The sequence below is a fragment of the Haliotis asinina genome, chromosome 6 (genome assembly GCF_037392515.1).
Source record: "Haliotis asinina isolate JCU_RB_2024 chromosome 6, JCU_Hal_asi_v2, whole genome shotgun sequence".
Taxonomy (NCBI): Eukaryota; Metazoa; Mollusca; class Gastropoda; order Lepetellida; family Haliotidae; genus Haliotis; species Haliotis asinina.
The window spans coordinates 27898892-27915961 of NC_090285.1; the positions used below are offsets into that span (position 1 = coordinate 27898892).

The window sequence follows — 17070 nt, forward strand, 5'->3', positions numbered from 1 at the left end:
TCCGGGGTCAACCCACCGACCTTCACCAGCGCAGGTTTCCCAACACTCCGGTGCAGCGATGTCTTAGCATGGAACTCTGGGTAGGAAAGTGAGGTTTCCTCGTTATCCATTTCCGGTCAATATTCGACAAGCATGTGTATCAATATAACTTCCGTGCATGTAATTGCTCGAAGATTGTTAACACGGAAATTGGTAACTGATTCTTTGTGCAACAAACAGCGCAACTTTCAACAGCACACCAACGTAAATAAATTAGATCACCGATTGCTGGACTGTCAAGGTTGGTTACCGTTTGATAGAAGTTTTAGGGTAGACTTTTTACCGATCTTGTGAAAGAACTTGTTTATTATTTACACACGACGTTTCTGGGCTAATACTTCTTTCATCAGGTGTATGAAGGTAAATGGTTACAGAGGAAATATAGCATGTACAGGAAACCACAGGGTTGTTTTTACAATATGATTAGTGAAGGGATTAAGATCAAGGGTTCAGGCTAAAACGTCACCACAAAACGGCAACTGGCGAAAACATCATCATTTGGACATAACGAAATCTCCCTTGGCGAAAACGGCACCAAATGTTATGGCGAGAACGGCACCATGTAAAATTTGGAGGATGAACATGGATATGATGACTTAAGTGTTTTGTGAAATAAAAAATATATTAGGTAAGTATGATCAACGTTCAACTAAGCCGTGTCACTGACAAAGTTAAAGAACACTCACCATCCAACAAAGATTATTATTATTGTACTGCAAGCGGCTTGCAGTATGTTTAAATAATTAATGCGTCTACTCTGCTGACGATGATTGAAAAGTGAAAACATCACACCCTTTGATGTTTTAAGTACATTTACTCAACTGGATTCACTCAAACTCAGTGTCAAAATGAAACTGTATTAAAAACAGAAATGTACCCATTACACATCATTCATCACAATGTCTCACCCCTGTGTTGTATGCGATAAGACTGTCTGATAACTTGATAAAAATAAAACATGTAAATAAAATATTAAAACAATACAGTCAACATAACAACATGTTTTTATATGGTGCCGTTTTAGATCTTAAATCAGTAGCCGTTTTCACCAATATAGTGCCGTTTTTGCCAAATGATTTAGGTGCAGGTCTGCTGTGGTTCTGTTTTAGCTATAACCCTAAGATAAATAGATTGTACTGAATGTGTGGATAAGCGTTCCTCCCATTCCCCCATCCCCCCATCCTAAATAATATTTATGAATTAATATATGCTAAAATTACCAACACAACAAATGCGTAAAAAAAAGAAATTAACTAAACCCCCCAAGTTACCCAAGATTACAGAATACTGGTCACCACCTGCTGTCTTGGAAAGCAAACAAGTTTACTTGTTAGGGTTAAGGTTTTGGGTTAGGGTGACATGACACTAGGTATCCAGCATTCTGTAACTCTACTCAAAATTAATTACAATGTATAGGGTCAAATCAAGTTGCGGTACTCCTGTTAATCTGTGAATTCAGAGAAAGGAAGGAACTCTTTTCAATTTTTGTACAACATTGCCACTATGCTGGTTCAGAAAAGTGGATGACACTTTCACCATTGTGCCTCTCAACCATCACAACAAGCAGCATCAAGGTATTCAATTTACAATGGAAACTGAAAAGCAACACCAACTCCCCTTCGTCGATATCTCCATTCGGAAGTTCAACACCTCTGTCTACCTCAGACCGACCCACATTGACCAAATATATACACCACCACTCTAGTCACCACCACAGATAAAGAGAGCCATATCTACATTAGTCAGATGGGCCGAATCTATCTGCAGCCCCTCCCATCTTCAACATGAACTAGACCACCTCAAGACAACTTTTATAACCCTCACTGGCTGCCTAAGACAACTATTGGAAACCCACAATTTTAACTCTACAACATGAAGACCAATCCAAACCCAAGCCTGAATCATCCCCTTTCTACTTAACATTTCATCAGGATCAGTCAGCCATCACATCAGCCAAATGCTGAAGAAAACTGCCAGAAATGACTCCACATTCTCATCTGGTAGAACACCATAAATCTTAATACAGGCCAGTGGCAAAGGCAGCTGCAACATCACTCCCAACCCAACAAACAAATTGGAATGCAGTTGTGGTGAGACTGGCAGACCTATTGCCACCAGGATCAAAGAGCACAAAATATCTGTCAACAAATCAGACTTAAAATAGGACTTTCAGAACTCTTAGTTAAGAATCCTGACCATATCATCAGCTGGCAACACAGAAATCTTAGCTGTGAACATTAGCAATTACCGTTAACGTAAGTTACTGGAAGCTCTCCTCATGGTCTAAACCTGAGTTGAATAGGGACAAGGGTGTCCTCCTTCCCAATGGCTGGTGCATTAACTGATTTCCTTGAACAATGACATTTACTTAAACATGCTGTGCATCACAGTCACCTATTGTACATCCTAATTTCTATCGCTATGCTTTACTGATTTTATCCAGGGTCATTCACCCTATGTAAGCATCTTGTACAAACATTATGTATACTCTGTTTTAATTTAATTCCCCCACTAATCTATAAAATCTCAGTGGATTCCTGTGCATACCATATATACCACAACTCTCTGGCTTCCTGTACATAACTATGTATATCTCTGTAACTATTCGCTGTCATTCACCTGTTGAAGGAGCAAGTGTTAGCACAAAAACGTCATTGTTCTTGCCAGTGGTGGATCTTGTTGGGGATATGATCTAATTTTATAAATTTTTGCAAGTAGTTCCTATTAGAGCCTACATCATCAATTGTTCAGCTTAAGTGAAATTCAAGTGAACCTTTGTCATGGATAGCGTAAGAGCCTGGACTGGCTTGAAACAAGCTACATTATCAAGCAATGTTGTGCATATTTTGGCACATGTCAAAAGATTTGGAACTTAATGAGTCGATACTTCTTCATTGCTCATGTTTAATGTCTTTGACATCTCATAAAGTGGACTGGCTTGGTAACAAATGTTTGCCAAATTGATACTTGGTGGCAGGAAGGCTCATATTTTGCACACAGGTGAACTATAGTATTCTAAACATAAAATGATCTGGAGGCAGGCCATATTTACTCCAGTTTTAATTATATTGATTAATGAAATTGCTAGACTTGAAACACTGGTGACTGAAGGATCATAAAATCCCCATTTTTCTCATACTTACCTCCCATACATGAAAGTGGCCTCCCTTTACACACAAATTACCTCTGTTCATGAACATGAACATGAGAGTGCCCTCCCTTTGGTATCTTCTGCATGGAATTTCGGAGCATCTTTAGAATTCAGCACCACAATTTCTCGCGAGGACGTTCCCAGCTGTAGGTCACGTCAGTGAGACAGGCAACCAGTTTGTGAGAACCTGTCCGACGCGAACCCGTGACCTTCGGATTGCTAGCCCGACAGCTAACTGACTGAGCTATGTCAACTTGTTGCACAATGTGCAAATTTAGCTTATCATTCCTGTGACGTCACGGAAATGAACGGAGAGAGTCAAATTGGTTGTGGACAATTACAAAAGTTACAGGTAGACTTGGTGCCTCATGCTTTCAATCTACTGACAGTTGCCGAATGGTCCCGATATCATTTGGCACGATTGTCCTATTCCGTAAATATCTATAAGATACCATGTTGTGTTGAGCCGATTTGGTTCAAACTGAAAACAATTGTTGACGTCAGGCGTCAGACGTTGATTTCATGGTGCATGCATGAATGAGCGACATGCTTGTATAAAAAAATGATTGTGTGCTGTCGTGACAGAAAAATGTTGTAGGGAACACAGTATGGTTAATGTGGATCGCGCTAAGGAATGAGTGAGACATGGGCATGTTTGGTGACGACACAAGGGTGAGTTAGACTTCAAATCATTATTGAAATGAAAATATGTAGATCTAGAGGTAAAAGTTGCTGGAGGCCGATTTCCACCAGCACAAAATTTTGACATTAAACCATTTCATTGGTTATTTAACTTTTGACGTTTTTGGTCTCCCGTTTTTCTTTGTGAACAACGTATTAAAAATGGAAAAGGAAAACAATTGGTACCCATGCATTTAGCTACTATATTGGATTAGGTCCCTTACCCTTACCCTAAACCCTAAACCCTAACCCTAACCCCTAAACCTAACCCTAACCCTAAACCTAACCCTTGGAACAATTCTAATAAATAGAATATGCTCACCGAAACGGCATGAAAATGGCTGACGTATCCATTGTAATGAATTCTTACTGCTTCGAAAAATAAACAATAAATATTTCCTTGTAATGATGCAAATTACTGAATGACAAAGATATATATGCATATTAGTTTACAGTTATAATTCATTTGATCCAAATAGTTACGTTTGAAACCGAAATATAGGATATATTTAGATTATTTTAATTGACCAAAACTGCAAATAATAACATGTGACCAATGTAAGTCATTCTTACTAAATTTAAAAATACAAAATATATAAATACACAAAATATAACACCTCAGCACCTCTTAATGCAAAGAAATATGACCATGTTAGTCAAAAAAGAAAAAATATTTAAAACTGGTGCTAACAAAATATTGCGCATCCGACAGGAACTACTACTGGAAACTCGCAACATTGTTGGGTTTCTGTAATGACATGACTGGTAGAGATGAAACATCAGTGAGCAGAGCTTATACACACTCGCTGAGCTTGACGAACTTGTTGCTATGCCGCCGTCATAGGGCATTGTTACAAGAACGTGCTCTTAAACAAAATCACCTGGAATTACGTAAATTAGTATTATAACGTGTCTTTAAAGTTTGTGGTGCTGTATTCTAAAGGTAGAGCCGAATTTCAAGAAAGGTTTCTGATGTTTTGGGGCGTAATTGTGAGTGAGAAAGGTTAATAACTTTGTGAAATGTTTTGAGTCATCACATACTGACCAGTAATGCAGGCTTACCAACCATTTGCTCATTAGATACTAGCAAGTTGAAAACAAATTGGTCAGTATGTGCATTGTGTCAGATAGAAGATGACAGCAAATTAGTTGATCCATCCTATGTCACAAGACAAATCATGAAAGGTGCTTCAGGAAACTAATTTGACCAAACTTTTTGAGCTGCATTCATTACCACTGAATATTGAACTGTCAGGGTTTGGTGATTGGATGGAATCCAGAATACTTCAGAAAAAAATCAAGCTAAATGGCACAAGCACCGTTTTGACAAGTGTGGGGATAGAGCAGTTGAAAGAACTATGAAAAGGGCACATAGATTAGGTGCAAATGAACATCTACCAACAACCCCTGTGTGGAAAAGAAACTTAGAATATGTGTAAGTAATTCTGAAAAAGAAAATGAATTATCCACAGACACAATCCACAGTTCTGAAAAAATCTGTGTGTTTCTTTTGTCACTTACCAACAGTTAGTAATGACCCTGTGGCTCAAACCATGACATTTGATTCGTACATTCGTTTGATGGCTCATGAACTTCAAGATGAAAGCTGATAAAAGGTTATCTGCAGGTGATGTAATGGCACTTGATGTTGTGTATCACAAACATTGCTACACAGATGTGTATACAAAATACAGATCATCCCTGAGAGCCAAAAACAAACAACGAAAGAATGAAACCGGATCATATACAATAGCTTTTGCATAATTAATTTCATATGTTAAAGAACACAGATATGAGGCAAATTCAGTGTTGAATTCGGCAGACATTGTGAAATTACTTCAGCAACTTGGTGACAATAGAACTGTTAACACCTTCAGACTGAAAGAAGCTTTGCTTGCTGAAATAGCTGCCTTAGAAGCACTAACATCAAAAAAGGGTATTCTCCCATTTAAAATTGGTGATACCTTGTTATCAGATAAAAGTTAAGACAGCGATGCTGTAACTATTGTGCGGGCAGCTAAAATTATTAGAAGAGATATTTCTTAAATCAATCAAAGTTTAATAAAAAATCAGAAAACCTATTGAAATGAAATCAGTCCCACCAGGAACCACTGACACTACCGACTCTCATACAAATGATACTTGGTGGTACTTGCTTCACAGGTAAAAATGATTATACAACAGGTATCTCAGAAGCCACATCTTCCATTTCCCATCTACTGATATTCAACTGTCTGTGAAGAGAGAAAGGAGAAGATGTTTTATTTCACACGTCATCATAATTCAGACAGAGAAACTGCATTACCATTATACTTAGGACTTCTCATTCACACTAAAACTTGGAAACGTGACTTGGTGGATAGTCTCTTTGAAAGAGGACTGTGTGTATCCTATGACAGAGTTCTACAAGTGTCAACGAACCTTGCCAACCAGATGACTGCCGGATATGAGCAGGAAGGAGTCATTTGCCCATCTCAGCTTAAAGCCCATGTTTTTACAACTGTCAATTTTGACATCATAGATCACAACCTAACATCAACTTTTGCCAAGTCAGCTTTTCATGGCAGTGCCTTGTGTCTTACAAATCATATCACTTATGAGAGCCCTGGATTTGATAGAGCGTTTCAACCAGAAGTCGATATGAAAATCAAGGAAGATTGCACCATTGCCTAAACACTAATGTAGCACCAGCCCTCTTTCCCATCCAAACCTCGTGGAGCAACACTGCTACAACAGGTCACATTGATTTGGAACAGATACAGTGGCTGGAAGAAGTTTCCCTGCTGCTGAACAGTGGACAAATACACACGAAAGTTAACATTTTCTGGTCAGCTTACCTTGCAGACAAGATGTGCCATCACCTAAATGGCCACCAGCTGTCACTGGTATGTTGCCTTTTTTCAGACACACTGCTCATTCTCCAGCTATGGTACTGCACACCATGAATGTAATCAAGAGTGCAATTCAGTATTTGAATCCTGGGCAAATACTTGAGTTTACTGTTAATCAACCGCTTTTTGCATTAGCAAAGATGATTCAGTGGACATGGCCAGAGGTATAAGTTTGTAGTTTTGATGGGTGGACATCAGTTCTCGCCAGCTCCAATGTGATAACGGAAGCAAGGGCCTCTGCACTTGAAAAGGGGTCACATGTATCCAGATGTCAGTGGGCTCATCAAGTTACAGTAGCTGGCTGCACTGTGGCATTTGCAACAGAAAACCTTCTCTGACTTCCTTGCTGAAACTTAAGACACTCTCTCATTTGATGATTGGTATAAGGAATGGAAGAGCATATCACCACAGTTTTGCTTCTGGAACACCACTATAAAAGCTTGAAATTCTCTTCCTCAAATTCTTGCCCTCACAACGTGAGGGAAGTTACAAGACATATGTCAAATCTATCAGATATGATTCCATGGATGTTTGCTCTGGACCATGTTCATTATGCAAGATGGATGATAGTACACCTTTGTGACCTTCTCCAACTGGAACACACTGCGCCTTTCCATTCCAGGGAGTTTGAGAAAGGACATTTTGTAACCCAGAAGGCTCAATGCAAGTTCAGTATGCTTCCTCACGATCAGATTCATGAACAAGTTAATGCTGTGTTGAAAGGAGATGGTGGTGTGATTTGAATCATAGAAAAAGAGTTAGCATTGACAAGGTTGATGGTAAGTGGTCCAAACATCCCACACTTGTCAAATGAGTATGAGACCAACTGCAGAACACAGATGCCAAGTACAGAGTGCCATCATGAGCAAACACTAAACATCCAGAGACAGTCTACGTAAACTTATCCTCAGTACTTTTTGTTACACTCCACCACTAGTCTAACGAAACCTTATGGGAGGTCGCGTCAGGTAACCTTTGAGATTGACCAATCAGAACACAGCTTACCAAATCGCGAAAGTGCACATTCGCTCATACCTTTTGAACTTTTTATCTCGAAAAGGTTCATACCCGAACGATTCCGAATGCTATTTAGTGTACGCTCGCTTCCGGGTGATGCACACGACGTACGTACAACCATGAGTAAACAATCGATGAAAATGGTGTTTTGGGCAATATTCAAAGATGTTATCTTTCAGAAATTTTGGCTAATTGTCATGAAACATTGTCAACAGAAACCCCAAAGCCTATATACTGCAGGTCAAATAACTATGTTATATGCAGATTTTTGTTTGTGGAGAGATCTGTGTCAGTGACCTGGATATTTTGAAAGTCCCTCCGATCCCTAAATAGTAGTCATTGTCTGATTGGTTAAATCTCTTTAACCGTCTCGTGTTTGATTGGACGGTGATTGGTCGCTCAAAGGTTACCTGACGCGCCCTTCTACTAGGTTTTGTTAGACTCAGTGGTGGAGTGTAACAAAATACACTGAGACTAAGTTTACTAAGACTGCATCCAGAGACAATTTGCAAGGAATGTCCAAGATGATGTTGCAGCCATTTCAGATCAAGGCCACCCATTCTCAGATGACACAAATGAAATTCTGACACTGGATACAAGGGTGATCATGAGTTATGATGTTTCTGACAATGTAAGAAGCAGAAGCAGCTGGAAGGAGGCAATATCAGGAATTTGTAGATCCTTCCTCGAAGTTTTATGACAACATCTCTAAGAACAATTTCACCCTACTTGCAACGGCATTAGGAAGTCTGCTTCTAAGAAAAACAGAACAGAAAGAGTCAAACATGAGGAAAGATGTACAGCTCTTCCCCAGATTGTACGCTTCTTGTCAGAACAGGGATGGTGATATGGAAACATTCTTTCAGCATGAGAATCATGCCTGGCCACCTTCACTCGCAGAAAACAATGAAATGAAACTAACTGAAAGTAAAGCTGAAATTCTCAAATCATTAGAGCCTTTAGCCACACCTCAGTTTGTTGAACCATCTGATACAAGTCAAGATATTTGATGGTGCTGCTATAGTTCAAACTATGGATCCCGTGAGAATCAAACAGGAAAGAAACATTGTATTTCAAACATTTGATGATTTCTCCAAGAAGGTCTTCACTCCATATGTTCTGTGTCGGTTGAGTACTGTAGAAAGATTGGAGATCGTATGGGATCGTTTTCTTCAAGACAGTTTGAAATCACACACCAGACTAATACGTGTGGAACTCATGGCACTAAGGGTTGAGGCCCAAACCCACTTACCATCTTACAGGAAATCATTCCTCAGTATGAACTCCAACAAGACAGGTCTGTTTCATTTTTTGGCAAAGAGTGCATCAAATGCTAATGTTCCAGATGACAAAGTCCTCTGTACTACTCTTAAAGACACTGCACTCAGCAGGCAGACTGATGTGTCTGGTCTCCAGCCATGTAATCATGAAGAGGCAAATTCAAAGATGCTTCTGCACTGTAAATGTGTGGCAACTCAAGGCTACAAGAAAATTCTGGTGGTTGCAACAGATACAGATGTTGTTCTCCTCAGCATTGCCATGGCCTCTTGTTTTGACTGTTAGCTGTGGGTGAACTTTGGTCATGGTGCCCATAAAAGATACATTCCTTCTCATATGATTGCTCAAAAGCTTGGACTAAGTATATCCAGAGGTCTTCTCTTCTCCCTTGCTGTTACAGGCTGTGACACAGTCTCCAAATTCTGCGGTATTGGGAAGACTACAGCATGGAATGTCTGGATGTCAATGAAAGATGTCATCACTCCAGTTTTTACTCATCTGTCAATGGCATCAGCACAGATTGGTGAAACAGAATTGTCTCAACTGGAACGATTTACTGTGGCCATGTACAAACGCACTTTGTCCATACTCAGCGTGAATGAGGTACGCATGAATCTGTTCACCCATGGTGATAGGAATATTGAAAATATTCCACCAACTCAGGACGTGCTAATCCAGCATGCCAAAAGAGCAGCCTATCAGAGTGGACATATATGGGGACAAACTCTTGACAAACACACAGTCATTCCTTGCCTGTCTGAAAGTGGATGGACTTGGGAAGAGACATAGTAGGTTCCAAAATGGACTTCATTGCCTGAAGCAGCAAAGCTATGCAGAGAACTGATCAAATGTGAATGTAAGGCCTACTGCAGTGGGCAGTGTAAATGTAGCTAAGCAGGACTTCAGTGCACACACTTGTGTTCCTGTTCTGGACAATGTGTGCAGTAAATTGAGCAATTGTAGCAAGTAAAATCCTTGAAGTACTGCCTAAGTATGCTAGTTTATGATCTTAAAATTAGGATTTTCATTTTAACTCACATAATTATTCTGAATTTAACACATAGGGCCTTTAATGTCTTCGAAAAAATAGCAGTATGCAAAACACACATTTTTCGCATTTTTGCCCCCTAAAGTAGGATGCATTTTCCAAAACTATTGCCTTCTGCTTGTTTTGTGGTTATGGGCTATTGGACTATGTCTGTGCCAAATTTCAGCTTTCCTGCCACAAGTCCACATAAATTTAAACAAGCAGCTCCACTAATACAGCTCCTTCTCTGTGTGGCTTAAAATGCCCAACCTTGAAACCAGTCATCATGTTCAGTTTGGTGCCAATAGTCTCCAAAGTCCAAACAGTTTATATTCAGGCAATAAATTATTGTTTCAGGTACCTGGCTGCAGTTCGTTATTAGAAACTATGCATCAAAGAATAACATATTTGCCTACTCAGGTAAGTCCCTAAGATCAGCTTGGTACCCAAAGGGTGTCTTTGCAAGAATAACTATTTCAGGTAAGCTTTGTTTAATCTTAGTGGCAATGAAACATGCTAAATGCATTGGATGGTTAGCCTCGGAAAGCTTGGTTGAGTATCTATTGCCTGGATTGATGCGTATGACATCAATCACTAGGTTGGTTTGATCATGTTCAGTCCACAGTCATACAGCTGGAATATTGTCATGGCAGTGGTAAACAGTAAACAAGGAACTTCTTGAAGAGAAGGTTATTTCTACTCTTAGTATTATGAAATGTATTACTGTCTACAGTGTATTGTGACCTCATTTTGTAGAATACCTGTGAAATAGCTGACACCATTAAATCCAGATTCATCATCATTACTTCCAAATGACAGTACATTTTTACAGCAGTTTCAAAGGCAGCAGTTCAAATAAATTTAATAACACAATATAACCATCAGTAGTTCATAATCTTTCCAAATTCCTTTTCCTGTCTTCATGTCAGTGAGAATATTTTCTGTCAACATCCACTTTGTTGTGAACTAGAATTCCATATTGATATTATAGTCTTGTATTAAATACCGAAATAGCGTATACTCTGTCTAATTCGGACTCCCTTTGGAACGTCAAGAAAGTCCAAATTAGACAGAAGTCCGGATAGTAGAGTATTGGGTTAAAAAATGGAGTTACGTCTCTTACCTTGACAGATACATGTACACATATGACAAATACAACAGGAACACAGATAAACAATTCATTTCTTATTATTGACATACATGTACTACTTAAAGAAATCTGTCAGCAAGGATTGAGAACTGGTTATCATCTTTTGTTTGATGACCATATTTTCAGTGACAGACTCAAGATGCGCGACATTGTGAAGCAGATGTTCATTTTTCACCATGGCAAAATGTTTGATCTCTCGGAACATTTTCAAGACTTGTGCATACGTTAGGGCTGTGACTGATGGCTCATCATCATCACCTGCATCATCACAATCCTCCATACATTTCGCATCGTCAGTAAAACTTTACAAAATGTCATTTTCCCATTCCTTGTCATCTGGGTCTTCCGTTGGAATATCTGCAATGCAGTCGACAAAGTCTTGAGCTGTACAGGCTGTGTTTGCCATGTTTGCAACAAGCATTATCAACGGAATGTCATCATCCTCACTGTCACCATCAGGATTAGAACCACGACCAATGGAAAATCCACATGCACCGAAACACTTGGTGATGGTCAAACTTGTAGTTTCCTGCCATGAGGTATGAATCCATTGCACAGCATCCAACACAGTGATTGATTTCGCAAGTTCAGTAGCACTCTCACAATCGTCAATACGTGACAGCAAAGATTTCATTAACAGCTTCCTATAATGATGCTTGAAAGCACGGATTATGTATTGGTGAAGCGTCTGAAACACAGATGTGGTTTCTGGTGGGAGATACTTCACGGTCACATTGCTAAGACACAGGTCACGAGGGTGTGATGGTGCATTGTCAATAAAAAGTAGGATCCGCCTCTTTTGTTTCTTCATCTGTCTGTTAATTTGGTTCATTCAATCAGTGAAGAGATAGGATGTCATCCACGCCTTTTTGTTTTCTCTCCAAAAAACTGGGAGTGTCTCTTTTTTGACATTCTTAAGACAACGTGGATTGTCTGATTTTCCTATTGTGAGAGGTTTCAGTTTTTCACCACTTGTGCTGCAACACAAGTCAGTCTTTCCTTGGATACTTTTCCTCCTTTAGCTGCTGCCTTTTTCTCAGATAATGTCTTGTCTGGTAGTGTTCTAAGAAATAACCCAGTTTCATTACAATTGAACACGTCTTCTGGATTATAGTCGCTGATGATTGATGGGAGTCAGTCTTTAAAATCAACCACAACATCTTCCCCTACGTCAGCACTCTCGCCACTCACTTTAAATTTGCTTTATGGTGTATCTTATCTTCCAAGAGGCCAGCAAACCTTCCGATGCCTTGAAGTCTTCAATTTTTAGTTCAACGGCAAACTGCATGGCTTTTTACTTCAGTATTGGTCCTGACAGCGGTATGCTTTTTGTTCGTGCATGTACGAACCATTCATGCAAAGCGTGGTTGATATCTTCATATTTACCCTTGTTTAGTCTCTTTCTGTCGGATGCAATATTCGTCTCAAACTGTACCTTGTACTCATCCTTTTTCTTCAAAATATCGGATACAGATTGCTAACTTATCTTGTATTTTTTGGCCAAGTCTTTCTGAAGGGGTTTGAGAAGAGTTTTGGAATCTTTGGTCGACTTTATCTTTGTGCCAAGTTACAGCTCAATTCAACGACGTTTCATTGGTTGGTCCGCCATTTTAGCATATAATGTTCATGTTAGATGCTTGAAGTCTTTTAACAGGTGTCGAGAGTGACACTTAGTTGACATCATCATCTCAGTAATAACCGGGGTTAATGTCATTTGCTAATAATCAAGTGCCACTAAGTACCACTAATTGGCCGGCTGACTGTCTATGACAGTCTGGATTATAGGGTTTGTTTTCATAGTAAGTTAGTCTGTCGGGCCGAGACATCAGTCCGAGATCTGACATAGAGAGAGTCCGGATAATAGAGAGATGATTTAATGATAATATAGAGTATTGAATTCGGGACTGTAATCTCAGACCGATTTTCAGACAAATCCGAGATAGAAAGAGACCGAATTAGACAGAGTACACTGTATGTTTGAAACACTGGAAACTATGGCACATGCCACAGTTAATTAGCCTTCAACAAGCCTTTGATACCACCTCGAATTTCACAAAGTGATTATCATGATTATTAGCTGGTGATCAGATGTTACATGGGATATGTGAGTAGGTGCAAATAACATACACCGTCCAGTAATTGCTTTCACCAGTCTGAGTTATCTGGCGATATTGAAAAAGGTCATTATTATGAGGTAAAGTGATAGTTGTCATATTTATGTACTGTCAAAGATAGAAAAAAAACAACAACTGTTTTTTCTCATTTTTATCTACAATTTATGTAGTTAATATGTGAAAGCATGGGATAACTGGTAAACTGAATTCCACCTGACTAGAGTCTCAGTGGGAGGCAAATAGGAAATGTAGAAAAAGAACTTTACATCGGAGAAATTAGTGCGGAAATGAGCAAAGCTCATGGTTTTATAGAAATTATTGTGCAATGATATTGTGTCACAAACAACACATTTTAAGTACCCATTTAGAAATTAAACTTAGCTTCATTATCAATGACACTTACGGCTGAAGTAAAAATATAACTTTAATGCTGAAACTCTTAAGGGTGTAGCTACGATGGAGTCTCACCACCACTATAATGAGAAACAGGTAGGAGTGGGGTTGTCTTAAAAGATGGATATCACAGACAGTGGTTGTGGTCAGGTTGGGGGATAGAGATATCAGATGAGATAAGATAATCCTTTGGAGAATTAAACTGTCGAAGTAAACAGTGTGTCATTAGTCCTTTTGATCTTTAGATGGTCTTGACACCCACAAGGGCATTTCTTGCTTAGAAACAGGTTTAGAAAGTCATAGGTTCTGTCAATCGTGAAATTAATACGAGCATTCTATTAATGCGAAAAATGCATTTGTACTCTTGTCGCATTATTATATTGGCACTTTTCAGTCTGACCATGAGCACTGACTTCAATGACACTAATTGATATCAACTGAACTTATTCATCAGCAAATTATGTAACAACAGTAGTACACTAATACAGGTCAATTCCTAATTAATGGTATCTACAGTCATATGTAATTATCCTGGTTACAATCACTGGTCATTGTTTAAAGTCACTCAAGCACATCAGCAGACCGGACATTTATCAATGTTCCAAATGTTGTCATAAAACAAGTAGTAGAAAGCAATCACATGATCAGACATAGCAGCATAATCAAGACATCATTATCTTGTTTCCATTCCTTTCTTAACAAGCCCAATTCAGGATATTCGGTAAATAATAAGCATGAAAAGAAAAAGAACAACATCAAAGATTCAGGGTGTCACATTTTATCAACAATACACATCCCAGAGTTAGCATAAGTTTTGTGACACATTTTACACTAGACCATCTCACTCACATGAAATTCGTGACACATAAATTTCATGATTTACAGTATAAAGACTCTAGCCTAGTATTATATAAAAGGACATTACAATGAAACCACCCCCTCCTCAATCAAGGTTAGATTTCGCCATGTAAAACATTTTTTAGGCCCTGCCGAGGCTAATGGATCGAAAGTTAGATGATTTCCCTACAACATGAGCTATTAACGGTAACAATCAAATCATTGTTTCAAAACTTATATGCCACGACTCACTGAAAACACCTACCTCCACAATTCCAAATTCCAAACCAAAATTATGGATCACCCAAGACACAGGAAAACGCACCTTTTAGATTCAGTTATTTATTCCAACCACATTGACAGCATGCATGTAGGGCTTGATTCGATCAGCAGCAGCATTAGTAGTAGTATATAGAGTGATGGTTTTGTATCACCTGGCCTAGGAGCTTCCAAACTGCCACCTCGGCTCCTACAGCCCAAATAAAAAAGTAGAGAATTTGTGCAAGTCTAGTTATGAACGACAAGGAGTGTCAACACAAATTCCACTGGTGGAAGTACACTGGTGAGAGATCTGGCAGTGCTCATAGAAGGTGTGGCCCAATCACTCCAGGAATTGTTTGTCTCGGTCGGAGAGCAAGATGCAGGGTCTCAAAGACTTTGGCCATGTCAGAAGTAGTCTTTTTTTTGTGGCTCAGGTCTATACTACCTCGGATTCTTGTATATCTGCAATACATGGTATTTCCTCTTTGCTTCTTGAAGGGACAAAGGACCCAATCGGATCTCGGCATAGGTTTAGTGTGATAGCTTGGTTCCTGTCCTTTTTCTATATCCATGCACCTACAATATCTCTAACTGGAGTGAACTTCCACCAGTGGAATTGTAGTGACACTCTTTGTCATTCAGAACTAGATTTTCACAAAATCTCTATTCGATACCTTGTGTGTCTGTCCATCCATCCGTAATCATTTTGTTTCTGGAGCATAACTCAGAAACTGTTCAATATTTCTAGACCAAAATTGGTAGATACAATAATCTGAGCCTATGGTTGTGCGTTTTGCTATTTACAGATTTTGGGCATTTTGATTTTCTTTGTTTTTCCAATGAATGTTTGGGTCTTAGTCTAAAGGTGGGGTGGGCTTCGTTTCCGGAGCAGAACTCAAAAACTGTTTAATATCTTTCAGCAAAACTTGTTAGATATGTGCGGTAGACCCCAAAGTGCTGACTTTTGCTATTTGCAGGTTTTTGTGATTTATCGTTTCCTTGGTTTCCATGGAAACGTGTAGGATATAGTCTCAAAATGGGGGACGGGTTTCGTTTCCGGAGCATAACTCAAAACCTTCTTAATATCTGTCAGCAAAACTTGATAAATTTGTAGGTAGACCCTTAAGTGGTGCCTTTTGCTATTTGCAGATTTTTGTGAGTTATCATTTTCCCAGTTTCCAAGAAAATGATTGTGACTTAATCTCAAAATGGATGGATGCTCTTCATTTCTGGAGCAGAACTCTAAACATGTTCAATATTTTCCTGCAAAACTTGGTAGATATATCAGTCTTTTGCTATTTAAAGGTTTTTGTGAGTTTTCATTTACTTGTTTTACCTGGAAACGTTTCACACTTTTTCTCAAATTGACATGTGTTTTTCGTTTCCAGAGCACAACTCAAAACCTTCCCAATAACTGTCAGTAAAACTTGGTAGTTACGGAGCAGAACTCAAAAACTTCTTAATATCTTTCAGAAAAACTTGGCAGATATGCGAGACAGACCACAAATAGATGCCTTTTTGCTGTTTGCAAAGTTTTGGCATTTTTATTTTTCCTGGTTTCCATGGAAACAATACAGACTTAGTCTCAAAATGGATGGACAGGCTTCGTGTTTGGAGCACAACTCGAAAATCATTTCATATCTTTCAACAAATCGTGGCAGATTTATATGAGATAGATTTTCATGTGGTTCCTTCTGCTGTTTACAGATATATGACATTTATATTTTTCATGACTTCCATGGAAACAATTCAAACTTAGTCTAAAAGGACATTAAGTAACTGTCAGATGATTTGTCCTTTCAAATATGTTGGGGCTGGGGGGATATGTCATCTTCTGATGACTCTTGTTTCACATAGTTGACAGTGAATAGGTTTCTGTATCTGAAAACTGACAGAGTATACTGATATGTTATTTAAGTTCGTTATGTAATCGATTAATAATCCTTTTATTATTGACAATGATAACTAACGTTTGAGGTAACTTTCAGAGTGAGGTGGAACTTCTTGTAGTAATTCTTTAAAGTGTATAAAGAAATGAAACTACATTGGCTATGTTTTTATTAAACCAGAAATGGCATCATTACATGGAAAGTCATGTCACTTAGAGGAAATGCCTTGTAGTCTCACATTATGTTAACTGGAGGCAAGGTACTTTCATTTGATATGACTAAGCCTGTACTACCTAAAGTGTTCCACCCATATGAAGTTGATGGTATCAGATCAGAAATGTT

The 17070-nt window shown here is 38.8% G+C and overlaps 1 protein-coding gene across 1 annotated transcript in view; it reads left to right on the forward strand.

Annotated features, from left to right (window-relative positions):
* The first annotated feature begins 44 nt into the window (after window positions 1-44).
* Window positions 45-17070, forward strand: part of LOC137287027 (small ribosomal subunit protein uS15m-like) — a 30562-nt gene continuing 13536 nt past the window's right edge. Inside the window, exons 1-2 of the mRNA XM_067819128.1 lie at window positions 45-280; window positions 10442-10504. Of these exons, the coding sequence (XP_067675229.1) occupies window positions 133-280; window positions 10442-10504 (211 nt within the window). The 5' untranslated portion in view covers window positions 45-132. The remainder of the gene's footprint in view (window positions 281-10441; window positions 10505-17070) is intronic.